The sequence below is a fragment of the Peromyscus leucopus genome, chromosome 4 (assembly GCF_004664715.2).
Source record: "Peromyscus leucopus breed LL Stock chromosome 4, UCI_PerLeu_2.1, whole genome shotgun sequence".
NCBI lineage: Eukaryota > Metazoa > Chordata > Mammalia > Rodentia > Cricetidae > Peromyscus > Peromyscus leucopus.
The window spans coordinates 42,711,919-42,739,336 of record NC_051066.1 but is presented as its reverse complement, the minus strand read 5'-3'; the positions used below and the strand labels follow the sequence as shown (position 1 = coordinate 42,739,336).

General features: G+C 39.5%; 1 protein-coding gene across 2 annotated transcripts in view; it reads right to left on the bottom strand.

The window, feature by feature from the left end:
* Csrnp3 (cysteine and serine rich nuclear protein 3) overlaps positions 1-27,418 on the bottom strand; it is a 201,606-nt gene that overhangs the window by 159,939 nt on the left and 14,249 nt on the right. Inside the window, exons 2-3 of one of the 2 annotated variants that reach the window (XM_028882218.2) lie at positions 24,017-24,178; positions 3,773-3,860 (exon numbers count right to left, since the gene is read on the bottom strand). In XM_028882218.2, the coding sequence (XP_028738051.1) occupies positions 3,773-3,785 (13 nt within the window). In that variant the 5' untranslated portion in view covers positions 3,786-3,860; positions 24,017-24,178. The remainder of the gene's footprint in view (positions 1-3,772; positions 3,861-24,016; positions 24,179-27,418) is intronic. The other variant, XM_037204841.1, reaches the window with a different exon arrangement.

Here is a 27,418-nt window from a genome sequence, read left to right as displayed (position 1 = left end):
ATTGAAGAGAACACGTTTGCTTTGGCAAAGTCATGCCTTAGGACCCTTAAATAAAAGTTTTCATATGTGAGTGTGGGAAAGGTCAACATAGGTTTGAAATAAATCTATGCTCCAATATACTGACATTGCACAAATCTTTGGTTTCTTTGTAAGTTTCTAACAGTCCTCTGCCTTGCACTTACACTGTCTTTTTTTTTTTTCTCCATAATTTTGGTTTTCTAAAACAGATAGAGGTTGCCTTTATGTTCAGCTCCCAGAGCCGGCCATTAATCCTCTCTACATTGTGGAATAAACACTATCTGCTCTAGTGTGATTCAGATAGCTCCTAAACAAGCATGGCCTTCACTCTGTGATCCTTTTACTGCTCCAGTGCTGGCATCTTCATTCCCTCAGTTGGGATGATGGTTAGTAGCTGTGCTTTCAGAAGACTTAGGAATTGTGACACTAGGCTGTTTTTGAAGTCTATCTGGGTTTTTGTTTGTTGTCACTAGTGTTGCTGTTTTTGTTATTCTGACCCAAACTCCCTCTTTGTGGTAGCCCACGATGGCCTAGGGTTCCCTAATAGATGGGGATACCCTGGAATTTGTGTTCCTCATGACTCCATAACCACACCTGGCCTTCAAGACTTTGCAAAGTGCTATTTTCAGTTACTAGACTCCCTTGAGAAGCAAGTAGACAAAATATGTGTCATATAAGGCACAGTTTTGGGATTTTGTAATCCAATCTCTGTTTTCTTTATTTGAGTAGCAAAGTTTTCCCTTCATACTGACCTGAAATGAAATCAATTGATTTATAACTTTCCTACAGACAAAATTGTTTAAGCTTTTCATTTGTATCCAGTTCAGTCAAGGCTGAAAGACTTTTAGGATGTCAATTACTGTGATGGGCTCATCTCTAGTTAAAACAGGATATGAAAAACAGGAAAGAACATCTGGGCCTTAAACATCTGCACACTCATGTGTTCAAAACAAAGCATTATATAGGAAAATTCCAATCTGATTATCAAAGAGAACCTGGCAACTTAACTGTTGATACCCACAAATAACCACTTACTCAAAGACAAGTAGTTATAATCTTTACCCTTTTAATAACTGAATTGGTAGATCTGGGTTCAGCTGCATTTTATTGCAAATAAAGATATTTTAAATAAATGTATGAATATATTCTTTTTAAAGAATAATGTTATCTTTATGGTAGAATTGAAGAAGAGACTGATGTGATACACATAGGTAATATTTCAGGAACTGACCAGGCGGTGCTGGATCTCACCATGACTGTTCTATGTGAATGAAAGTGGTATCCCTCTATCTCTTGTGTAAATCATGCCATGCTGAGTCACTGGGACTTCCTAAAGAATCAGTCCTATCTGAACGTTTACTCCATATTCTCCTTCAATTTCTCTCTACGGCAGTCACACCACCAAACACAACACATAACTACGTCACTTGTTACCTATATTATCTACCACTGGTATAGAATTTCTACTATGCTGAGCATAGTAGTGTACTCTGTTCACTGTTCTTTCTTCACATCCAGGCACAAACTTGGTACAAATTTATTGAATGCTTACAATTGTTATATAAACAAATGGAACTACTTTTCTAATGATAAAACCAAGTGTGGAGCATTTTCATTGGCTTCTTTTGTTTTTGTTTTGTTTTGTTTTGTTTGTTTGTCAAGACAGCGTCTCTCTATGTTCCTCTGGCCGGCCTGGAACTTGTGATACAGACCAGGTTGGCCTCAAACTGATAGAGATCCACCTATATCTGCCTCCTGACATGCTAACTAAAGGCTTAAAGTATGCATCACCAACACCTAGCCTTCTGACTCCTTTGCCAAGTCTAATGTTCTCATTTGATTGCTTTAATTTAACAGGCAAAAATCTTCCTTGAAAATGTTCCAGGTCCTGCTACTCACTCAGCTGTGATCTGCCTAAGACAGGCGCCCATAGCAGCCCACCCCATCCTGTTAGCCCTTCTCAGTCACCAGGAAATGATTTGGGTCTCTAGTGAGGGTAATGAAATTAATGCAAATAAGGCAAAAAGGTGAGCTGGTGGAGCTATCTCTGCTATTTTCATAGGTGTTTGCATAACTAGTTTCCACCACATTCAATTTGCAATTGTAGCCAGAGAACCCCCTCTGCCTCAGACTCTCTGAGTTCTAATATATGCTGTGCCTAGAGAGCTACTTCACACTGGAAAACAACCCCTTGGGTGTGAGCTGAGGTTCTGAGGGTACAAACTCTTGGTCTTCAAAACATGAACACTCCTCAGATAATTCCCACTCGACTTTAGAATGGCATGCTCTTTTATGATCTAGCCCCTCTTTTTAAATTATGTATTGAATTAATAATAAAATTAGCTCTGGGTCACACATTAGACAGCTATTGGCGACAAAGACCATATCTTGCTCAATTTTAAGTAACTAAAGCATTTAATGAACTGATTTATATATGGTAAATCCTAAACAAGTGAACCATCTCTTAGATGAATAAGGAAAGTCAGACTGAAGACAAGCTTGACCAAATGGAGAAAAAAAAAGGCCGTCGACACTTTCATGCAAAATTATGATCTATGACAACTGGTCTCATAGTATCAATGAGGAAGAAATTATCTACTATTTAAAAGTATCACATGGCCAGGTGGTGGTGGTGGCGGCGGCGGCGGCGGCGGCGGCGGCGGCGGCGGCGGCGGCGGCGCACGCCTTTAATCCCAGCACTCGGGAGGCAGAGGCAGGAGGATCTCTGTGAGTTCGAGGCCAGCCTGGGCTACCAAGTGAGTTCCAGGAAAGGCGCAAAGCTACACAGAGAAACCCTGTCTCGAAAAACTAAAAAACAAAAAAAAAGTATCACATGATTGTGAACTTTACCCCCCTCTATAATCATAATTTCTAAATGCATAGTTTCTATCAGTTATTATTATAATAAGCTTTTTAGCAATAGCTTAGCTTGTTTTTCTTTACCAGTCTTATATGTTAGAAGTGACTTCTAGGATACCTTTGACCATTCAGAGGAACTGTAATTTCATAGTTGGCAAATTTTTCCCACAAAAGTAATTCTTAAACTTTTAAGAAAGTCAGAGTATGAATTCCTACAAAGTAGCTTGATCACATTTACCACCAACTCCTCCCCATGATTCCTATCAGATCCACCTACCCTCTACCTCTTCTCTGAAGCTCTGCTCCCCGCCCAGCCTCCTTCCCTTTCCCTCCCCTTTTTAAAAAAGAGACCATCTCACAGCAGATGCCATGCTTCCCTCCCTCTCACGATCTCCCTACTTTTTTTCTTGGGGAAGTCCTCTGAACCCCAAGTGTAGGGTTTGTGAAACTAGTTCTCACTACATAACCCTGGCTGACCTGGCATGGCTGGACTCCCAGAGAGCCATGGGCCTCTGCCTCCCGTGTGATGGGGTTGAAGGTGAGCACCATCATGCCTAGATGTTAATGTAATAAGAAATAAAGTGTATAAACATGCCTAGTATTTATTTTCCTAAGGATGGTGCTACCTCCTAAAATGAGAGAAATTATAAGAAGCAATATTCCCTAGTTATATACATATATACATACATACATATATATGACCACAAATGGATCTAAATACTATAATTCTGGGATGGATAAGCTTTCAAGACCCCAAAGAGACATTGTTAAAAATATGTATTTTAAATAAAAACATTTTGCTTCCCCAATTCCACATTAGCAATCACAGCCTGGGATAATGACACCATTACATCAGATGCTTGGATGCATGACAATAATAACGGGGATTCCTCACCTTGTGGCCTCATGAACTGCTGGGTCCTCTGAAGACTCTATGCTTCTGAAAATATTTTTTCAGTCTCTTGATGTCTTCTTATTTTTTTCTAAAAGAAAAAAAAAGAAAGAAACCATGTTTCAATGTTTTATAAGATTCTATTTTAAAGAGTAAAACTGATTCCAAGTCTTTGGGGGGGGCTCCCCTGCTTCACCTCCCAGATCTCTTAGCAGCAGCAGCAGCCCTAGCTAAACTCAGCTTTCTTCCTACCCCAGTAGCTAAAGAGAAGATTGGAGCTAGAGATAGCAAAGGTCCTTAAGTTACAGACATAACTTTGAAACTACGACCTCAGATTTCTTTCTTTTTTTTTTTTTAAATAATTTATTTAACTTTATGTTCATTGGTGTGAAGGTATCAGATCCTCTGGAACTGGAGTTACAGACAGTTGTAAACTGCCATGTGGGTGCTGGAATTTGAACCTGGGTCCTCTAAAAGAAAAGCCAGTGCTCTTAACCACTGAGCCATCTCTCCAGCTTCAGACTTCTAATGGTTCTCCAATAGCGTGCCTGCTAAGCCATACTTAATTTCTGTATACAAATACTTTGAATCCCCCCCTCGGCTCCTTCCTATCTGTTTATTCTCAGTTTATGTTACCTCCTCTAGAGAAATTAAGGTACCACAGTTCAGGTTGCTCTATTTCCTACCACCGTCTCCCCTTGCTTCATGGGTGTCTCTGAATTGTTAACCTCCAGTCCTATCATACAGAGAAATTTCTCTCTGCTCCCCAAGAATAAGTTCTCCTCTGAAGTCTCTGACTCCATTTCCTCTCACTGTTAGGTCTTTACTGCTTCCATTATACCTTTTCCTTCTCCCATCATCTTCCTATCCTCCATTTTTCTTACTCATTAATACCCACATGTAAGCACGCTATGAGACCTCCCAGCCTCAAAACACACATTTTCTCTTACAAGAGCTTCCATCTCACAATCACCATGTTTCTGCATTCCATTTTATTTAAAAAAAAAAATCTAAAAGAAAGGCATTCTCCGTTTCTCAGCAAAAATTCTACATCGAACTCATTCGAACTAGGTTTCTTCTCCACTGCCTCACAAAGACATCCCCGGGTCAGCAGTAAATGTGAGCATTACCAAACCACCAGAGACTTCTCAGTTCTTTACACCCTCAAAGCCCAGTTAAATGCGACCGAGCTCTTTCTTGTCCATTCCTTGAATCATTCATTTCATCACTTGGTTAAGAAGTGAGGCTGGAGGCTCCTGGCTTCTGTCCTCCCTCGTTTACCATTCTCCTCAGCCTCTTTGCTTGATTTTTTTCCCTTTTAGCAGAGTCAGTTATGAGTTCTTTTCTAACTCTATCATAAGAAACCATAGCCAGCACCATGTCTTTAAACAGTGCCATTTATAAATAAATGTAAAAAATTCAGAGTTCTAGACCAGACTTCTACCGTGACCTTGAGAGTGGCAGGCACTTTACACTCTATTCCATAGTTTCATGTGAACAGCCAACAGCCTTCTACTTGAAAAGTCCACAAATGCAGTGAAGGAAAGGAACAGATGAAGGGAGAGAGACGCAGCAGTTTGCCTCCTCCAGGCTTCCTGTTTTTCCCATGCTGGCACCATTTAAATTTACATTTAAATTTATTTGTGTGGGGGTGGGTGGGTGGTGTGTGCCACTTGTGTACAGGTGCCTACAGAAGACAGGAAAAGGTGAATGAGCCCTTGGAGCTCAGGTCCCCTGGAGGAACAGGAAGCGTTCTTTTAAAAAGCAGTTTTGAAATTAGAATACAATGACATCATTTCCCTTTTCCTTTTCTTCCTCCAAAATCTTTCCCTGTACTGCACCTTGCTCTCTTTCAAACTCAGGGCTTCTTTTCTTCTTTAACTGATGTTTTGTATATACATATATATTCCTCAATACGTGAATAGAACCTGCTCAGTCTCTATAGTGTTATTCGTATTTATGTTTTCAGGAAGGACTATTTAGTATTGAGTAACCAGTTGATGGACCCTGAGCAACCCCTCCAGCCCCAACATCCCATCAGTCCAATAATTAGTCATATTAAAAACCTAGTACCTTAGGAAAATGATGAATTCTAGGATGGAGACAGTAGAATTCCAAGATGAACCTGTAGCATCATATAGTACAGAAAGAAAGTAACTCAAAATACTCATAAATACATTACCAGCAAGGCTGAGGTTATAGTTTAGTAGCAGCCCATCTGCCTACCATGCTTGAAGACCAAGGTTTAATCTCTCACACCAGGAAAAAAGGAAGAAACAAAAGACTCAACAATCACCAGAAAGATCTGTCAGTGACCAAAGTTAGAACAATGTAAGCAATAAAAATTAGGTAAATACACTATACATTCATAACCCAAAGAATGAAACCAGTCAAAATGATTGTGTAATGAAACAAATGATTGGAAAATGCCTGAGAAGGAAAATTTCTTACAAAGATCGCCAAATAACATGGCTTGATGCCCACTCCTGACAAGAAGATGAACTGGATCTAGTGAACAAACTAACGTGAGACTGTGGAACAGCCAGAGATGAAGAAGGTTAATAACTTGGTGTATTATTTCCATTGGATCCTTGATCAAGAAAGAACATTCTTAGATAAACTAAAAATCTGTGGGAGTTACTTGGTGGTATTGTCTTGGTGACATTTTCTTGGTTTTGACAAGCGTGTTGAGATTGTGTATGAAATGAACACTGGGGGAAGTTGGGCAAGACATTCAAGGGAATTCTCCATGCTTTATTTGCAAAGTCCCCATGAATCTAGAGTTATTTTAAAAGAAAAACAGCTTTTTCATAGATGAGACTACAGTTCAGTAGTAGAGGGTTTGCTTAGCACGTGTGAGGTATTGTGTTCAAGTCTTAAAAGACTGAAGGAAGCTGACCATGGTGGTGTCCACCTACAATCCCAGCACTTGGGAGGAAGAGGCAGATAGATATCTGTCAGTCTGGTCTATAGAGTGAATTTCAGGACAACCAGAGCTACACCAAGAAACTTTGTCTCAAAAACAAAGAAAACAAAAAGGAAAGGAAGGAAGGAAGAAGAAATTGTACTTATGCTATTCCTGGTGCATGCCTAGAGGACGTAGTGTTCATACAGAGAAACCAGGATATCCATGTTTACTGAAACACTGCTTACCATGGCCAAATTATGGAATTGGGTGTGTGTCAACAAATAAAAATATAAAGCACAGTAGAGTTCTGTTTAGCCATTAAAAAATAAATGAAATTATTGCATTTGCTGGTAAACAGATGCAACTGGAAATCAACCTATTAAATAAAATAAGCCAGACTTAGAAAGACAAATATCACATGCTTCTCATACTTGTGAATCCTGGATTATATAGAGAGACAAAATAAATCATATGTTTTTGAAAATATATGTGAAAATTGAAGTGAGATTAAGCAGCGGAGAGAGACTAGAAGGAAAAATGGAAGGGCATGTGTATGGATATGGTTAAAACATATTTGAATGAAAATGTTTTATGAAAGCAATCACTACATACGTACTCTATAAGTTAATTAAAAAGACAAACATTATTTAATTTGTATCATCTAAACTGTCCCAACTTTAAGCGTCAAGAGCTGTGTTGGGTTGACTACTGTGTGCTTTCAATAAACCTAAACATATACAAAGCTCTGCAAATCAAAAGCAACAATGAAGCCAAAATAAAGCCCTTTGTTTACAAAAAGTCTAGAATCACGTCAGCTCTGCCTTGCAGATGTCTGTAATGTGGCCCCTTCTCCCTATAGACCCTGTTCCCACACTGCTCTATGTCCCACCTGGTCTTCTTGCTTCTTCTCTTGCCTGTTCCTACAAGTGTCAGCCTCCTGCCTGTCATCCTCTGTCTTCTCTTTCCCTCTTGAAAGCAGTATTCTCCTGTCCCAGGTATAGATGGTCCACTCCCTGACCTCATCTGGCCTTTACCAAAGTACTCTGGACAAGAATACCATTACTAACTTACTATAAATATGCCTTCTTCATATTTTCTAACTCCACATGCTTTGTCTACATCTCAATTTTGTGATGTAATTTTATTTTCTTGCTTATAATCTACCTTGACTACTAATACAAATATTATTAGCATGGACGTATTACCTTGTTGAATAAATAAGATTGTTGTCAGGAGCCATAGGAAATGCTGCAATTGTACCCTATAAAAATGTGCATTTTGCCTCATTTTTTGGAAAAGCAATATGTCAGTATGTATTGTGTTAACTGCCTCCACTTGATACATTTATCTACAAAGTTGAAGCAGTAACATATAAGAATACTTTTAAAATATTATGTATTGGGGCATATTTATAGTAGGACAAAAACTACAAAGGAGGGGAAACTTCCACAGGGGAACAGCCAGCTAAATTTTACATGCTTGTATGTTGGAATGTTACGCAATCATTGAAAAAAGTAAAATGAAACTAGGATAACCAACATTGGGAAATTCCATGAAGTGCTACAGAGGGAGAAAACCAGTTTTCAGAATAATATATATGATTCATGCTTTCACAGAATGCTTTCATGGGAACATGTATATTTAGATTAAAACTTGAAAGGTTATAAAGCAGACTGTGGAAGAGTTACCTACAGAGGAAAGAGAGAAAAAATGGATTTGAAAAGAAGAGAGATGAAGCAATTTCTGTGATATGAAGATAAATAAAAACACGTGTCTGTATCAAATCCATCAATTTTAAAGCTCCCAACTACTTATAAACATTCTTGCAAACAAACCAGAACAAAGTGTCCACAGTATTTTAGTCTATTTTCAAAAATACTTTGGGTTTTTAAAGTTGATACTAGGATTCCTTAAACTCACAAAGAAAATTACTGCAAAAATTGATCAGGCTCCCAGGAAATGTGTAAGTTCTTACAGATGGTCTTGGGAAGACATCTAAATTGAACACTGTGTCAATATACTTTCTTGCTCAACCATAGAAAATAGAAATAAACTCTAAGAAAGAATAAGCAATGTCCACTGGCATGAATGAAGCTCAGAGCTCTTCAGTGTTTGTTTGCTGGCTCAACTTCTAATTAATTCAGCAGCCTCAGGTGTTGTGGGATTTTTGTATGCTGTGTGGAGGTGTTTTGCTGTGATTGGTGTAATAAAAAGCTAAACGGCCAGTAGCTATGCAGGGAAAATAGGTGGGACTTACGAGCATAGGAATAACTGGGGATGAATCTAGGTGCACAGAAATGATGCCAGGAGAAAGCAGGATGGGCGATACATAGCAGAACATAGCTTAATAGAAATTGGCTAATTGAAGTGATAAGAGCCAGTTAGGAACAAGCCTATGCTATAGGCAGAACTTTCATAATTAATAAGAAGTCTCCACATCATCATTTGGGAGCTGGCAGTACAGAGAAAGACTTGCTACACTCAGGTGCCTGACTTAATAGTTATGGTGCATATTCTGTCATGCATACCTCAGTCTAGAGGGTATGAATGCCCAAATAAGGTCGTAACTGATGGCTAGGGCAACCTTGACAACTTTTATTCTCTTTCAAGGTGAGGACTGAAGACTGAAGGGATGTCTCAGCAGTGAGTAATGTGTATTGCTTTTGCAGAGAATCTGAGTTCAGTTCCTAGTGTCAATATCCAGCAGCTCACAACTACCTATAACTACAGCTCCAGGGAGTTCTGATGCCTTTTCTGGTTTCCACAGGCATTGCACTAATTGAACATGACCACACATAGATAAACAGGATTAAAAATATGGACACCAAGGAAATAAGATTTTCTAAACACTGTAGGACTGATTCACATACAAACTCAGAGAAGGTGGCAGCATGCACAGGGCCTGCACAGGTCTAAGCCAGATGAGGTCCCAGCACTGAGAGGGGAAGTGGGCACAATCCCCATCCTTAACCCAGAAGTTATCTCCAATTGATAACCACTTTGTAAAGAAAACAACTGGCTTTTTCCAATGGGGTCTCACTAGGTAGATAAAGCACTCTTAAGGGCAGGCCTCATGCCCAGGAGTAGATGGGGAACCCAAAACGAACTCAGTGGAATTTTCTTGAGGTTCTTTGTGTCATATGCTTTACAGGGCATTTTTTTCCTTACCTTATCAGTAATTTGTATATATTTTATGGTTTCCAGTTTTATGTTTTTATAGGATTTCTGCATGTACAACAGGTGTGGCTCTATGTCTATATCTATTTCTTGTGCTTTTTCTTTGGTTATTTTTCTTCTGTTTGTTTTGTCTTACTCTGATTTGTTTATTCTTATTTTATATTATTTTACTTTATTATAATTTTTAGATGATATTTTGTTTTCTAATAAAAGAGAAAGGAAATGAATATAGGTGGAAAGGGAGGGTCTGTGAGAATTTATGAGAGAGGAAAATATAATCAAAATATATTGTATGAAAAATCATTTCCAATAAAAAATAATAGAAAAGAAAATCATTTTCAAAAAGTAGAAACCCAGATATGGTAGCACACACCTTTAATCCCAGCACTCACAGAATCAGGTGGATCTCTGTGAATTGGAGGCCAGCCTTATGTACATAGTGAGTTCCAGGATAACCAGGGTTACATAGTGAGACCTTGTTTCAAAAAAAAAAGAAAAGAATAAATAACAGACTTTCAGATGAGACTATGTCCTCATCTTTTCTGTCAAAATAAAATGTAAGAATTATTCAAATATCCCCTCTCTGTGTAGAATATTGTAGAATATTTCCAGCACCTAACAGCAGTTTACATACTTGGTTTTCACTTGAGGAACATTGCTTGTTGTAGGAGGCATAAATGGTACATGTAATTATGTAGTTTGTCTAGTCTCAGATTCACATGCTTGTGACACATTGGAGCACAGTTTTCAAGTATAAAGTGTAAAGAAGGATCCATTCTGGATATCATATACGGAGTTTCACTGCAGAAGCCTGTTTATAAGGAGATTTCATAATAAATTTTTTTTTGCCATGAGGTAAATAATGAATAAATCTTGAATGAAAAAATTTTAAAAATAGAATTACAGGTGCTGGGTGGTGGCTCACGCCACCTTTAATCTCAGCACTAGGGAGGCAGAGGCAAGCGGATCTCAATGAGATCAAGGCCAGCCTGGTCTACAAAGCAAATTCCAGGACAGCTAGGATTGTTACACAGAGAAACTCTGTCTCAAAAAAAATAGAATTACAGGGCTGGGCAGTGGTGGCACACGCCTTTAATCCCAGCACCCGGGAGGCAGAGGCAGGCAGATCTCTGTGAGTTCGAGGCCAGCCTGGGCTACCAAGTGAGTCCCAGGAAAGGCGCAAAGCTACACAGAGAAACCCTGTCTCGAAAAATCAAAAAAAAAAAATAGAATTACAAAAACTCAGATTTAAGAATCAAATATTATTGCCATGATAACTTAATAGACAGTCTTTAGTTCTAGAGTAACAAAAGAATTATGGTTGACATATTTATTTCTCATCTTGGTGACTTTGGACAAATTACTTGACAACAATTTCTCCATCTATTAAATGAATATATGACCTATTTTTATAGTTTGTAATGAACCTAAGAAGGCATCTAAAATATGCGACTCATAACAAAATCTTCATACAACACATCTCTTATTAAAACAAAAAGTTTTTAAAAAGGGACAGAACGTATGTTATAGATGTTTAGATCATCATGCTTATTTACAATGATCTCAAAAGGAATTGCTATCATGATTGCCATGTTTTTCTTCATCTTTTGTTCATAATGAGTGAATCAGTGAAGGATTCACAGACTATACTAGAGTCTTCTCTCAGGCTCAGTTCAGAAAATAGAGTCTAAGAAGTAACAAAACGGAAAGAAGAACATACATTGAGCGAGTTACAAGCTTTTATAGAGTTGAGATGCCAAGCAAACAGGGAAAGCTGAGAAACTCACAGGTTAGCTACAGAGGGAAGAGGTCATCATCCCTCAGGCTGGGGTCATGTAAGTTGCCTGGTACTGCTGGGTGCGAAATAGACCTGTGCAGAAATTGCTCTGTGGGGCTAGGGCCACTTTGACTATGCCTTTCTCCCCGCCCCCATTGTCCCACAAGTGCCTCTTATTCGAACCCAGTAGGCACGGTTTACCAGTAAGCTGATAGCGACAGAAGTAGAAAAATGCAATTTACAGAGAAAGAGCAAAGTTTAGTTATGAGCACAAAGGAGGCGCATTGCTGACGCATTACGATAATTCTCAAGCCTGAAACAACCGGGGCCCAAGGGTGGAAGGACTTGGGTCTACACCTGAACTCGCAGTAGCTATGACTGCATGCACAAGGTCTGCGTAAGATCAAGCCAACCCAAAGAACCAGCATGGATCGTGGGTTGTGGGGAAGGAGGCAGACTCATGGAGTCCCACAACAACTGAAGAACTGTTGGCAACTGAGGGCAACTGGGGAATGGAGAGCCCCTTTTCTTCAGGATGCAGCCCCTGAGAGGCTACTCTTGCTCCCAGTAGTGTGCCCTACACCCACGCACAGACAGGTGGCACTAAATGAACTCAATCTGCTTTTAAACAGCTGGTACAGTTGGGAGGGAAAAGTGAGGGGTTGGGAGAAACTAGAGAGAAGGGAATTGAAGGTGGATTTTATCAAAGCATAATACATATGTATGGATAAATTACCAAACAGAATTAAAAGAAAAAGAGCTTGGTGCTAGGCGACTGGAAATGCGCATGTGCGGGTTGAATCTTCCACAGCTGCGCTGGGAAGCCTACAGTCCCATATGGCATTGAAGAAAACCCAGTTCTCCATACAGACAGCCATGCTACGGTGGAGAAGGAAATACCAACCCCTTGTCCATTTCTGCCTGATGGATCTCATCTCTGTCATTCTCTAGCATACGCACTAAGACACCTCTTTCACAGTTAGAATGGACAGGGCCTTGGCCACTTTCAGTGTCCCATTGCTGTTACCCCGACTATTACATCAGAAGAAATGGAACTAATGGACTTAGTTATATATTGCCAACAAGAGAAGGCGAGTTAACACGGTTATGTGGGTAGGTTGTCACTTACCATAATACTTTCTCTTTCATCTTAAATAGGTTATTTAAGTCTGAAAAAAAAAGAAAGAAAGGAAGGAAGGAAGAAGGAAAAGAAGCAGAGTCTAGAAAGGTAATTTCTTCCTGTCTTTTACACAGGAGAGTCGCTTGTATTCTCTGAGGTGTGCCTCTTAATCAGACTTCAGAAAGAAAAGACATACACACTTGATGGAGGCATCAAAAGCCAAAACGATCAGAAAGACGTGGACGTGCCTCTAGGTCTAAAGCTGGTCTGCAGCTACAGAGTGAAAGATGCTCAACCGAGCAAGATTGTGCTGTCCCTCTGCACCCCACCTCCAGCACGAAAAAAGAGAGTATGGGGAAATAAACTGAACACGTGATTGCTCACCTAACCCACTTGCCAAAGCACGTACGGGGGCCTGAGGAGCACCGGATCTCTCTACCCATCCGAACACTGCATCTCTGCCTTGCCAGCACCGCGGGACTTTCTTTACACCACTGTCACGTTGTTAAAGTCACAAGAGAAAATGTGAATAAACCTTGCTTAATAGAACAGAAATTCTTGGAAACTGAAATTGGGTAGTCATTTTTTTGTGAATTTTGAGTGAGAGTCAGTTCTTACTCATTCTGTTTGAAGAACGAACTCACAATCTCCAGATCTCTCAATACATTTCACTGTTTATTGTTGCCCGCTTGCCATGCTGTGGTGCCTTAACTTTTTCTCTACCGTATATAATGTAGTAGTTGAAAGCTGCAGTTTTTTCAGAATGAGTCTCTGCATCCATACACACGCACACAAAATAAATTAATTAATATGTACTTTAATTTTTAAAAAATTGGACATTTTAAAATCAGTTTAAACACACATACATTGCTATATCAAATTGGATTTGTGTGAGGTTAAAATATTATTTTAGATAAAAAGAATAAGAGATAATAACAGTTTTATATTAGAAAACTATTACACTTCTCTCTTCTCTCCTCTTCCTCTTCTCCACGCACGTGTCTCTCCCACAGGCCTGTGCACTCTCTATCCCTGTATTTCTAATAAACTCTTATAAGCGGAAAAAAAAAAAAAAAAAAAGAAAACTATTACAGTCCATCATATTAATAGGTTAAGATAAGATGATCAGATGTACTGATAGAGAATTTGATGAGGTTTAATATTCTTTATTAAGTTAAAACTCTGAACGAAAAGATGCATCTTTAATACAGAGAAAGAAATCTGTGGCCAAATGGAAGGGTGTCCCATGGAAATCACTTGAATTAAAAAAAATAAAATAAACAAACAAAACCTATATCTTTCTTCATACTAAAAATAACCTATTGGAAAGTCCACTTCAAAATAAAAACAAGACACTTTTAAATCTTAATAAACACTATAAATAAAAGTATGAAATTCTACTCTGTATAAAATAAGTTAAATATACACAGGATTAATTTTTGATATGGAAAAACATTATAAAAATTAATCTGCCACAAACATACATATGTACACATATGTCTATATTCCAAGTCTGTTAGGGTAAGGTACCATGTAAATAAACACTCACATGTCAAAAGTGATTATATAAATTGGTCAAGTTTTGTATCAATCACTAAAGGTTTTCTCTAAGATTTAAATATGAACATGTCATAACAGCAATGATAAGTGATACATTCTAGAAAGTGGATACAGAGGTAGAAATATGGCTCAGTGATTAAGAACACTTGTTCTCTTACACAGGACTTGGGCTTGATTCTAAGCACCCATATGGTTTACAACCATCTATAACTCCAGTTCCAGGAGATCCAACACCCTCTTCTGGCCTTTGCAGGCACCAGCCATGCATATACATGCATGCAGACAAAATACTCATAAATTAAATTAAAATGAATATATCTTTTCAAAAAGAAGAAGCTACAATACATGAACACGGATTTCTTGTTGGGAAAAAACTGTATGATAGAGAAGAGAAGAGAGACAGACAGACAGATAGATGATAGCTATGATACAGTAGATACCATAAATCACTCATAATTCCAACACTCAGAGAAAGATCTCAGAAAATACATTTACTTTTCTTCATATTGCAAATATAAAACTCACACACACACACACACACACACACTTCAATGGAAGCATATAATTTAACATATGTGTTTAGCAATGTGAATATATTTTATACCAATTGATATATTTATTCCACTGGTCTTGTCACCCACATAGCAATCAATTTTATCAGTTCCCCAGAAATTATCTAACCAATTGCAAGGCATCTAGGTTGTAAACAATTTTTCTTACAAAAATATTTTAAAAATAATCTGTAAAGCTAAAGTTATTTCCACATGTCTATTTTTAAGTAAACCAATATGAAATTTGGTAAGTATTCTTGAAATTATATATATCTGAAAATGTAAATAATCTGATATCTCTAATACTCTACAAGACAAAATAAGAGTTGCCATAGAAACAGCAAATGGCAGAAAATCAGGCCTGACACAGGATCCAAAAAAGAAAGAAAAAAAAATTAATGGATCTGATTTGTAGAAATCAGGACTGACTTCACTGGGAATATGACCCATATTTAAATGTTTTTACTATTTCTTCCAAATGAAGAATCTTAAAAACAGAATTAATGCCAAATTCTGATATCAAACCTCACAATACATATAAATGTAGCAACCATAGATATCAAATTTCAAATAAAATAAATATTTCTTTGTATCTTCTATACAAAGATGATTTAAAATGAATATGCATACCTTTACCTCATAGTATTTCTAGCAACATTATCTCCTCATCATGGAAGAAAATATATAATCCTGTACCTGAGGTCTCCCTGTGTGACAAGGAACCAGACCCACAGCAAATGAACCCAACCAAGAAACCACCTCGGCCTCTCTCCCACCAACAGGTATCTAGTGAGTTAGCATCCTGCCTGGCTTTATTCACCAGCCTTCATGGAGCTTTGAGAATTGTTTGCAGTTAGGGTGTAGTGTGGTGGTGGTGCTGCTGTTTGCTTTGGATTTTCTCTATTTTAGTTTGGTAATTTCTGTTTTGAAGAAGAGTATTTTTGTTATGTTAGTATTTGGTGATACTCATTGAAGTCTCCAAAAAATAATCTTCAATTAACAGTTAACAGTTGACTATTTGAATCATTTAATAAGCTTTCATTCAAATTCTTAGAATAGCCAACGATATAGATGAATCTTTGCTAGTACTTCATTACTACATTTACAATAAAAAAAAAAATCAATGCAACTGAATTTACCGCCATTTTAGCTCACTTGAAACATTTTCCTATTGAAAATTAAACATCGTTAAAAGAAAATGAACGCCTTTACACATTTTTACATATTGATCTTTGGTTTAGTTTTTGCTATGTTTATAATGATTGCTCTTTCTCTGTTACTTTTACAAACCACACTTTTTAACTGGAAAATTTTAAAAAAATGAAATTGCCCCAAATGACTTTGAGCTTTTCTAAGCAATTCTTCTCTGTATTCACATCACACAGATGTACCTCCCTGAGCTGTCAAAGGCATCAGAAAGCCTGATCTAGGCAATACATTGTGAAGTCTTTAGAGAATCCCTAGGACTTTTGCCTCGGGCACTGATGCCACCAGCAGCCTCATCCTAAGCAGCAGGGTAAAGCTGGTGAATCTCTGCTTTTCAAATCAAACCTGGAAGATTGGGACTCTGGGAAGGTGGATATTAGAATTGAATCACCTCACTTTATTTGGATCCATTTAGAAGGCACCATATTTTTCAGCTGGGCAATTGGTCATTCAGTGCTTGGGGCCCGTTCTTAGATGATCCCAGAGTAAGGATATGGAGGCTAGATAGAAAGAAAAATGGGGAGAGTATGGGGAAACAGAATGGAAAAGAGCCCTTCACCCAGGAATCCAGCTGGAACCTCTCACCAGTAGAGAGGCAAGAATTCTAGTGTGTGTATCAATTACTGAAACTCCTCTCCATTCCCAGGTGTATACCTGCAATTTTCTAGGAATCTCACCAGAAAGCCCACTTACAGGAAAAGGACATGTACTAAAGCCTTTGTGTAATCCCCACCACCACCCCTGCTTCCAGTCTTGTAGATCATAATTCCACCCAAGACATCTCCCCAGCCTCCCAATCATCTCACTTATTAAAGAGAAAGGAAAGGGACAAATGGTTTCTTAGCTACTTTTTGAGATATAACTTTAGATACACACATACACTAATGTATATACGGTAAATTTAAGACAGTTAATTGTGACTTTCCCTGGAGGAGCCAATTCCCACACCTGGATGTGCCTTTCTCTTAACCCTTCTGCTGAAAGTCTGCGCTAAAATTATCTTTAATAGCCGGGCGGTGGTGGCGCACACCTTTAATCCCAGCACTCGGGAGGCAGAGGCAAGTGGATCTCTGTGAGTTCGAGGCCAGCCTGGACTACCAAGTGAGTCCCAGAAAAGGTGCAAAGCTACACAGAGAAACTCTGTCTCGAAAAAAACAAAAACAAAAACAAAAACAAAAAAAATTATCTTTAATAAAACTCTTGCTTCCAATTAGCTTACAAATTTCAGTTTGGTTTTGGTAGAAGTCCCTAAAAAAATTAAGGGAACTCCTGAGGCTACTGAGTGACATCATGATGTCTCTGTCCCCTCACCAATGACAAATATGGCTCTACTGAGATGTTAATAAAATGTAAACATTCTAAGATTTATTTGTAAATAGATTATCCCTGTCAGAGAAAACATTTCGATCACTGCCGTGTAGATGGTATCATTAATATTTAATAGTGACTTTAATTCTTCTCTGAATGAAATACAGTTACAAAATCAATTCACCTATAAACATCCTGAGTAAATAATAGATGTAGAAAGTGGGAGGTTTTTCCATTAAATATCTCAGATCTCAAGCTAATAAAGCCTTATCCTTCAATTCAGGTGAGCGACAGTACCATCCACACCACAGGACTGGCCTTACGTTTACCTTTTCGCTGGCAGAATTAAACCATCGCATTGTTAAGCTTGACTCCCTGTTGCAGACACATCCAATTTTATTGGAAATTTGGTCCAGCTATGCTTTTAAGTTCAACATTGAATTCTGATGATGTGTCAAGGTTCAAAACAAACAAATAGAAAAGCAAATTTTGTACTCCACTGAATGGCAAGATGTGAGCAAGTAAGTGAGCTCAACTGAAATGGGACGGCAGTGAGCATCTGAAGGCTTGAACTGTGAAACGAGCAATGCTGTGCCCTGGAGTTGAAGAGACAGACAGATATTATCTATTGCCAGGGAGTCCAACATGCCCAATTCCCATCTGGGACAAAACTGAAAAGTGTGAAGATTATTCTCTCTAGAGGCAGTTCTATAAGCCTGGATCTGCTAGCTACTGTTTAAGATTCCCTCGGCATTCTCCAGCTCACCCACTTTCCATGGCAACATTTCCATCATTATCACGAGTAGCATTATGTCACAAGGACAAACCAATTTCTTTCATGTAAATGTAAAACATGTTTGCTCTGAGATATTTCCATCAATGTCAGTGACACGAGGAAAGCCTGCCCTGTCGCTTCCTAGCAGGAAGGAGAAGCCAACGACTGTCATTTGACTGCTTGAATTCTCAGCCTACCATTTTTTGACTCACTCGCTTTTGCCGAAAGACTCTACATCGTGCACTCTACGTCTAAGAGAAGTTGGCGGAAAAGCAGCCGCCATGTCACTCACTCGATGAGTTGGTTCTCCTCCGTACTTAGCAAGCAGTCCTGTAAGTAAACGATGGAGCTACCAGGGTTGGGTGGAAAAGGCCGAGTCTACGGGTAGACATTTACGTACTCTGCCACGGCTCACATTTTTATTCTTGCTAAGTCCTCCTCTGCGGGTCTTGGCCTCCTCAGCTGCAGAGCGAGAGTCAGCCTAGTTGCTCTCAAAGGCACTGCTAATGTTCTTGGAGTCAAAACATGAGATACAGCACGACTGCTGTCTTTTGTCTTAGCCTGCACCAGGTCTTGCAGCCAAGCATCAGGTCCTCTTAGCGAAAAGGATGTGGGTTTGTGGGTTTTCTTCTCTTTTCCTGACTTCACAAACGAGTTAATAAGGCTTTGCGTTTGAGACTAGACTGTGAGTCGCCCGCGGTGACAGAAAGTCCTCCGCACATTGTATCTGCGCATTCTTCTTCCTCCCCCTCCTGGTGGGGCGCCACATACAGTTCTCAGTTGCAAGTTACCGCATGATAAATATGGACACAACATTCCCTTGCAAAGGAGAATCAGCGGACATTGCCCTCAGCACTGAAAAAGTCACCGAGACAAGCTCATCCCCTGTGCTGAGGATGGGGTAACAAAACAAAAACCACCCCGCCCCAAAAGAAAAGACTTACAACCTAAGGTTTACAACCTAATGCTTCTCTGAGGACAGTGGGCTTAAGTCTCCTCTATAGGCTGCAGGGACAGGAAGTGATGGAGGAGTTACCACATATCAAAGTAGTTTTTTTAAAAAACCTCCCAGCTGCTATTTTTATTCTTCCAGGAAACTGTTCAAATATTCAGATCAACTGCTGTACCTGCACTTTCTCTAACCTTCCCTAAAGTGCCAGAACGTTACTTTCATCCGGGATGCTTCTTGAACCACATCTGTAAGAACCGATGATGCTTAAATGAACGTTACTGGTACTTTGTGAGCTCACAAGCCGCAGAAATCAATTGACACCTTGCATAGAGAAGTCTTGAGATTGATTTTTCTAGGCAAGAACCAATTTGTGACTTTAGGAGATGCACGGATACCAAGGATGTTGAAAAAATATTGGAGCTTAAGAAAAAAAGATAATCACAGAGGTGTGAAACTTGCCCTTCTCTACGACTAGATTAGCCCTCAGTACTATTAGATTAGGGGCTTGCTTGGGGAAAAAAAAACCTCTTAGACAATGATGCCTCTCAGGAGTGGCCAAAGGGGGGAAAATGCTTGAGAAATGCTAGACAACTTCTCTAGTGCTCCCAGCTTGAAAGGGAGACTCTCCAAACACAGAGAGGGGGTACCGTTAGAGTGCTCCCATAGTCTTGCGTTTAATGTGGACTACTGCTTTTTTAAGGATGTGAGCCTCCAGGAGATGCATTTTTTTTTAAATTGTATTAATTCTTTAGAATTCCACACAGTGTATTTTGACTCATTCTTTACAGCACTTGAGAATTTTGAATTGTGGTAGTACCAGAGTTTGATCTCAGGCTTTGTACATATTCGACAAGTACTCTCACACTGAATTACAAAGCCTGAGATCAAACTCCGATACTACATCAAAAAAGAATGAAAGAACTATCAGAATCAATCTGTTCGTTCAAATGTTCTATGCCATTCTAGGCATCGAGGGTCGTAGCAAGACCAAAAGCCTGTGCCCTGGCCTTTTTCAAGGGTACAGCTGCCTAGAGGAAGGTGTGAAAAAGCAGGAAACAGACCTCAAAGCACATTCTCCCCAAATTCCTGGTCTGGACACAAAATAATTGTGCATCACTAAACAATCTTACTTCCAAACTGTTATGGGATGGTCTGTATGTCAAATTACTCTGATTGGTCAATAAATAAAACACTGATTGACCAGTGTAGCAAAAAAAAAAAAAAAAAAAAAAAAAAAAAAAAAAAGGAAAATAAAAAAATTACTTGCATGCTCAATGAGAGAGACTTTTTTTTTTTTTTTTTTTTTTTTTTTTTTTATTTTTTTATTCTTGATTGTCAATATATTAAACATCTATATTTCATCAGTGCTATGGCTAAAGTGACAGGAACTATATAACATATCAACAGAAAATAAAATAAAGGATGACTAACAGAGAAGAGAAAAGAAAGAAAAGGAAGGCAGAAGGAGACACTGCCAACCACCACCAAGAGAAGCAGCATGTAAAGATGTCGGTAAGCCACGAGCCACGTGGCAAGGTATAGATTTATAGAAATGGATTAATTTAAGCTATAAGAACAGTTAGCGATAAGTCTGGCACAGCCATACAGTTTGTAAGCAATATAAGTCTCTGTGTTTACTTGGTTGGGTCTGAGCTGCTGTGGGACTGGCAGGTGACAGAGATTTGTCCTGACTGTAGGCAAGGCAGGAAAACTCTAGTTACACCAAACAGTGGCTATCCTCTCTTCTCAAGGGCTCATGAATCTTCTCACTTTTTGTACTTGTTTGGGGTTCATTTAAAAAGTTCTGCATTAATCAAGAGATAAACCATACAAAACCTAAAACATCTTACAAAATCTGATCTGTTTTGAATTTTAAATTCTTCTAGTAATGATGGCACATGCATGGATACCAAATAAAATTCTTAAATCTTTTTTTGTTGGGGTGGGAGTGGGGGTTTGAGACAGGGTTTCTCTGTGTAGTTTTAGTACCTATCTTGGATCTCACTCTGTAGAGTAGGCTGGCCTTGAACTCACAGAGATCTATCTGGCTCTGCCTCCTGAGTTCTGGGATAAAGGCATGCACCACTACCACCCATCTTTTCTTTTCTTTTCTGTTCTTTCTCTTTCTCTTTCTTTTTTTCTTTCTTTCTTTCTTTTTGATTAAAATTCTTAAATCTTGAGTGAGAAGCAGAAGGTACAAAAATGGAATTTTAGGGTTCACAGAAAGATTTGTACAAATGTTAGTAAGACTTTCTGAGGATGTTTCAATTATTTTAAAAAAAATCTCTAAATACAAAATTCCCTAGAAATTAAGAATAGGCAAGGTAGAAAACTCTGTGTAAAAATAACATTGCATTACTTTGTTTGATAATTTTTACATTTACATATTAAAAGGTAGAAATTATTCAACACAAAAAGTAAACTTTAAATGACATTTACCTTGTTGTCATATTAGCCTTTTCTGTCAACTAGATACAAGCTAGAGTCTTATGTGAAGAAAGAATCTTGATTGAGAAAATATTCCCATCAGATTGGCCCATAGACAAGCCTATAGGGACATTTCCTTGTTTCATGATTGATGTGGAAGGGTCCAACCTATTGTGGGTGGTTCTACCTGTAGGTAGTTGGTCTTGGGTTGTATAAAAAAGCAGGTTGAGTGAGTCATGGTGAGCAAGCCATTCCTTGATGGCCTCTGCTTCAGTCCCTGCTTCCAGGAGTCTGCCTTTGAGTTCCTGCCCTGGAACTTGATAGAATATAACCATAAACTGAAATAAGCCTTTTCCTCCCCAAGTCATTTTTAATTATGGCCTTCTTCATAGCAATACAAAGCCAAGTAGGACATCCTTTAAAGGCTTTGTTGATATGCTTAGTATAGCAACACTTTAAGAAAATAATTATGGGAGTCTGCAGGTAAAGGCACTTGCAACCAAGTCTGATAAACCAAATTCAACCCCTAGACTCCTATAATGGAGACTTTGCAAGTTGTCCTCTGACCTCCACACATGTGCTATGCATGCATACAAACACACAACACACACACACACACACACACACACGAGAGAGAGAGAGAGAGAGAGAGAGAGAGAGAGAGAGAGAAAAGAGAGAGAGAGAGAGAGAGAGGGAGGGAGGAAGAGAGAGAGAGATTAATAAATATAGTAACAATTTTAAAGAAATAATTATGATGATTGGGAGATGGCTCAGTGTAGGACAAATCTCTCTCACCCGCTAGTCCTGCAGCCACTCAGACCCAACCAAGTAAACACACAGAGACTTATATTATTTATAACCTGTATAGCCATGGCAGGCTTCTTGCTAACTGTTCTTATGTCTTAAATTAACCCATTTCTATTAATGCAGAAGTTGCCATGTGGCTTATCAGTATCTTAACATGTTGCTTCTCATCATGGCGGCAGCGTCTCCCTGCCTCAGTCTTCCACTTCCCAGAATTCTCCTCCCTCTTTGTCCCACCTATACTTCCTGCCTGGCTACTGGCCAATCAGTGTTTTATTTATCAATCAATCATCCAGCTTGGTTATAGTGCAGCTGTCCAAAATGTACATGGCTCTGGGTTCAAGCATGGGTGCCACAAAACTAAACTGAAACAAAGCAACAATAATAACATGTTTTCAAGTCTCAGCTTCCCTTAGTGATTAGGTTTGAATGGGCAGAATTATAGAAAAAAGTTCCCCTATATCAAAACTTCACTTATGTGCACCTTTTTACCATGAATGTAACTAGAAAATAGGTGGGAAAATAAATCAGAACATATCCTTTTTGTTCATATTAATCTCCTTAGAAGAAGTAAATATGTGAAGAAGGCCACCTTTACTCTGGTTTATGAGCCTTTCCTCACATCTGAGTTTTACCTCTGTCTGTAGAATTTCAGAACTTTCAGAGTCTGGATTTTGCAGCAGCATATCTTTTTTTTTTTTTTTTTAATCCATTTCATTGCTATATTATAGTTATTTGGGCTTTTGTTTTGTTTTGTTTTTTTGTTTAGTTTTTTTGGGTGGGGTTCTTTTTTTGGTAATTTTTTGAGACAGGGTTTCTCTGTGTGTCTTTGCGCCTTTCCTGGAACTCACTCTGTAGCCCAGGCTGGCCTCGAACTCACAGAGATCCGCCTGCTCTGCTCCCAAGTGCTAGGATTAAAGGCGTGGGTCACCACCACCCAGCAATATTATAGTTATTTGTATGTGTATACATGTGTGGGCATGTATGTGGAGGTCAGAAGACAATTTTCAAGCATGGGTTCTGTCCTTCCACCACATGGATCCCAGTGATCTGACCAAGTGCATCAAGCACAGTAGTAAGAGCCTTTACCTTACGATTGAGCCATCTAACCAGCCTTTTTTTCTCCTCTCTCCTCCCCTTCCCTCCTCTCCTCTCCTCCCCTCCCCTGCCCCTTCCTTCTTCTCTTCACTCTGCCCCTCTTCCCAACTTTCTCTGTTCTGAGTATGAGCCTCAGTGGCAAAGTATGTACCTAGCATGTGCAAGAATCTGGGTTTGATCCTCAAAATTAGAAAAAGCAATCTAGTCTGGGTGAGTGCATGGCACTCGGATGTCAAATACTTCCCAACCAGCTGGCCATGATTACAGTATTAGATGCAAAAATGGCTCCACTGATTCGATTTCTCAAACAAGTCCTATTCCAGAAAGCTGAAGATGAAACGAGTTTCAGTTGCTATCTGGTTACCTCTGACTAAATTCTGCCTCCTCTAGACCCATTCCATGGTATAGGGGAACGCACACCATGAGGACTAATTAAAGGAAATGATACTTTCAAAATGATACATTTGTGTGATGCAGAACTCGGAAGCAGATACAAGGCAGTGACGTGAGCTGAAACCCTCAAGAACCAACCATCCGAATATGATGCAGAGGAAGACAAGTGAAATACAGCTTGAGATACTCACGGGTAAACGATCAGGTGTGGACAGACCGACACTATCAAGACTCTCAGCACAGTCGCAGCTAAAAATGTCGTCATCTGATTCCTGCACAGAAGAGCAGAGTGAGGCGCTGTCAGCTTCTTCAAACGTCCCCTTTAAAATTCCACTCATAGCTGTCACATGGACCTGCAGAGGGAACGGGAGCCGAGCATTGAAATCTGTGCCCACTGACTGCATAGTCAAGGACTTAGAGTCTTCTTGGGTCGGGTGCTTTGAACCACACAGTCCACACTTCCTGTAACATTGCAAAGCGTTGTGAACAACTGCACCCTGATTCGCTCTTATATTTCATTCTCATTCTGGCCATGGTGTCTGTAAGGAAGAGTTCAAATTAAGAATGTGGAATAAGAATGCTGCATAAGGAAATATGGTTTCAGGTTTTCAAATGCCAGAACGCAAGTCAAATACATTTATTTGATTTGTGCTAGTAAACCATGTACTGTCACTGACGGAGCCAGAGTTCAGAACAAAATGGATCACTCACTTGCATGCTGTCATACCGGGAGCATGCTGATGAGGGTATGTCTATCTTGTTGGGGATTTCTTTTTTCTCAGGCACAAAGGCATCTACTTTCCTGGGGCTCTTTGTCCATCAAAAATCAAATTGGTTGCTAGGAATGGCAATACCTGCAGAATTTAGATGCCTTATCATGTTTCCAGTCAATTCAGCAGAGCCACAGGGAATATTCAAGGCCTGTGCTAAGGAGCGCTGAATAGATTTTACACATGACAGACTGCAGTCCCTAAATCTTTTTGTTGGATAAAGCATTAATTTAAACTTCTTCACTCTTTGTGGCAACATAGGCAGTGAGAGTCAGTCAGATGCGGGTGGATTCACAATTTAAAAAAAAAAATTGTTAGTGTCAAGCTTGATGAATCATTAAACCACTGAGAGTAACAATTTCTCTGCATCTATAGAGAACCAGCAAAGGTAATCGTGGTTGTAAACACAATGCCTACAGTGGCAGACCTTCAGAAGGGAATAGGGTCGGCTGTGATGAAATCATGCAGTCTTCTTCGTTGTCTCTTTATGTGCTATTTGTAACAAGAAATATGCCTTTTCCAAGGGAAAATGATACATAACTGCAATAATAAACAGCCTCCCAAACAAGTAGACAGTAGGTGGTGGGTTCTGTGATGTGGTAAATGAGAGACCGCATTTCCAGGTCTGCATGAGAGATGCCTACCTGGGGCTAAGTCATTTTGGCTCAATGCTTTCACAGTTTAACCTACTGTAACCTGGCCAGTGCCTTGTTTACATATCCAGAAGTGTCCTGTACAGTACAGTACACATCCATTTATCACTTACTGATTTTGTTTACAAGGCAAAGGAAGCGGTTTTCAAATTACATTGGAACTTGAAGGCCACATTATACTGATTCAACAACACAGACAAGAATGGCCAGCATCAGGAACTTGGATGGTTAACTGCCTGGGCTATCAAAATTTTATCTTAACATGGCCAGGCGGTGGTGGCGCACACCTTTAATCCCAGCACTCAGGAGTAAGAAGCAGGCGGATCTCTGTGAGTTCGAGGCCAGCCTGGTCTACAGAGCGAGATCCAGGACAGGCACCAAAAACTACACAGAGAAACCCTGTCTCGGGAAAAAAAAAATCTTGTCTTCCCCATCAACATGATGCTCTTAACCAACCATGCACTGCTGAGTGAACCAATAGCCCAAGAAACCCTGGCAGCATGAGCTGCAAAGGGGAAGAGACCTCTCAAGATGAACCTCAATATGGCAATTCGAGGCACAGCTTTCTGGTAGTATGGAGGAAATCCAGCTGCAGGAACTAATTTTTAAAAGGCCTACTGGGGTCTGGCCCCTCTCTGCCATTATTGACCAGATGTTGTCCCTTAATTGGATGACTACAATTCCATGGGACATTTTTGCTCCGGGTCCCTTGGGTAACAGGCATCCTCTCTGGTTCCCCAGGCTCCCTCCCGGCTGGCACACGGCGCTGATCTTCAAAGGCTTTCTCTTACCTCCTCCTCTCCTGCTAGCACCAACACTGATGCTGGTCATCGTAGTCTCATTCTGGGTTTATATTTACTTTTTTTTTCCCCCCCGCCATTGAGTGCCTTTATTGGTCATTTGTGTCTCTCTGCTTAGCATGCATTTGCTATTTACTCGTTAAACAGTTACTGTATTTCCCTGTAGTTCACTGTTAGGTTTTTAAGATTTATTCTACTTTTAACTGTGTATCTGAATGCAAGTCTGTGCTGGATATGAACACATGAGTGCAGGGTGCCTGCAGAGGCCAGAAGACGATGTTGGATTCCCTCAATCCAGAATTACATAGGCAATTGTGAGCTCCCAGACATGGGAGTGAAGAACGGAGTTTGGGCCCTCTGCAAGAACAGAAAGCATTCTTACCTGCTAAAAGAGGTCTCTAGGCCCACTGACATTGTTTTAAATGATAGACGATGACAAAGAAGCAATGTATTTTAAAAACTCCTTATTGTGTGGTGGTGCTCATCTACTGGGAGCTAACGATGTAGGGGGAGACAAGCTAACGACATACAAAAGAACTTAAAATATATAATGTCTTATGGCGGCTAGGGAGCAAAACAAACACTTGGGGGATATAGGGACCATAATTTGGCCATATAAAGGACATTCAGTTATCATTTTTGGGGAGTGTCACAATGAAGAAGTATAGACGAGGAGGTGAGTTGGCACCTGGGACTTTGAGGAAGAGTGGTCCAGGATAAAGGAAGAGTTGTGTGTAAAGGGACTGAGAAGAGCATGCTGTTGATGAAATTAGACAGGCGTCTGGGGATAGAAAGCAGAACCAAAAAGGTTTTAAACATTTCTCTAGTTGGGAAGAATTCAAGATTCTTACATGTATGTACATATGCGTGAGTGTGTGTGTGTGTGTGTGTGTGTGTGTGTGTAGACTTACCAATTACTTTTTGGGTTTTTTTTTGTTTGCTTGTTGTTTTTTTTGTTTTTGTTTTTGTTTTTGTTTTCCCGAGACAGGGTTTCTCTGTGTAGCTTCGTGCCTTTCCTGGAGCTCACTTGGTAGCCCAGCCTGGCCTTGAACTCACAAGAGATCCACCTGCCTCTGCCTCCCAAGTGCTGGGATTAAAGGTGTGCACCACCACTGCCCGGCACTTACCAAATACTTGATAACAGTGGGGAAATCTTGCCTGCTACAGTTTAACAGAATAATTCAGATACGCCGTACCACTTTATATGCTTGTTTGGCAAAGAAAATTAGTGATAAAGAAGTAAGCATTCCTCTATCAACTCAAATAAATAATTAGACAGGGGAGGGTCATAAATGAATAGTAATCATCTCAAGGATTTATTTACTGATTTAGAATTAAAAGTACAAATAACTGCTTTAGTCGCATTCTCC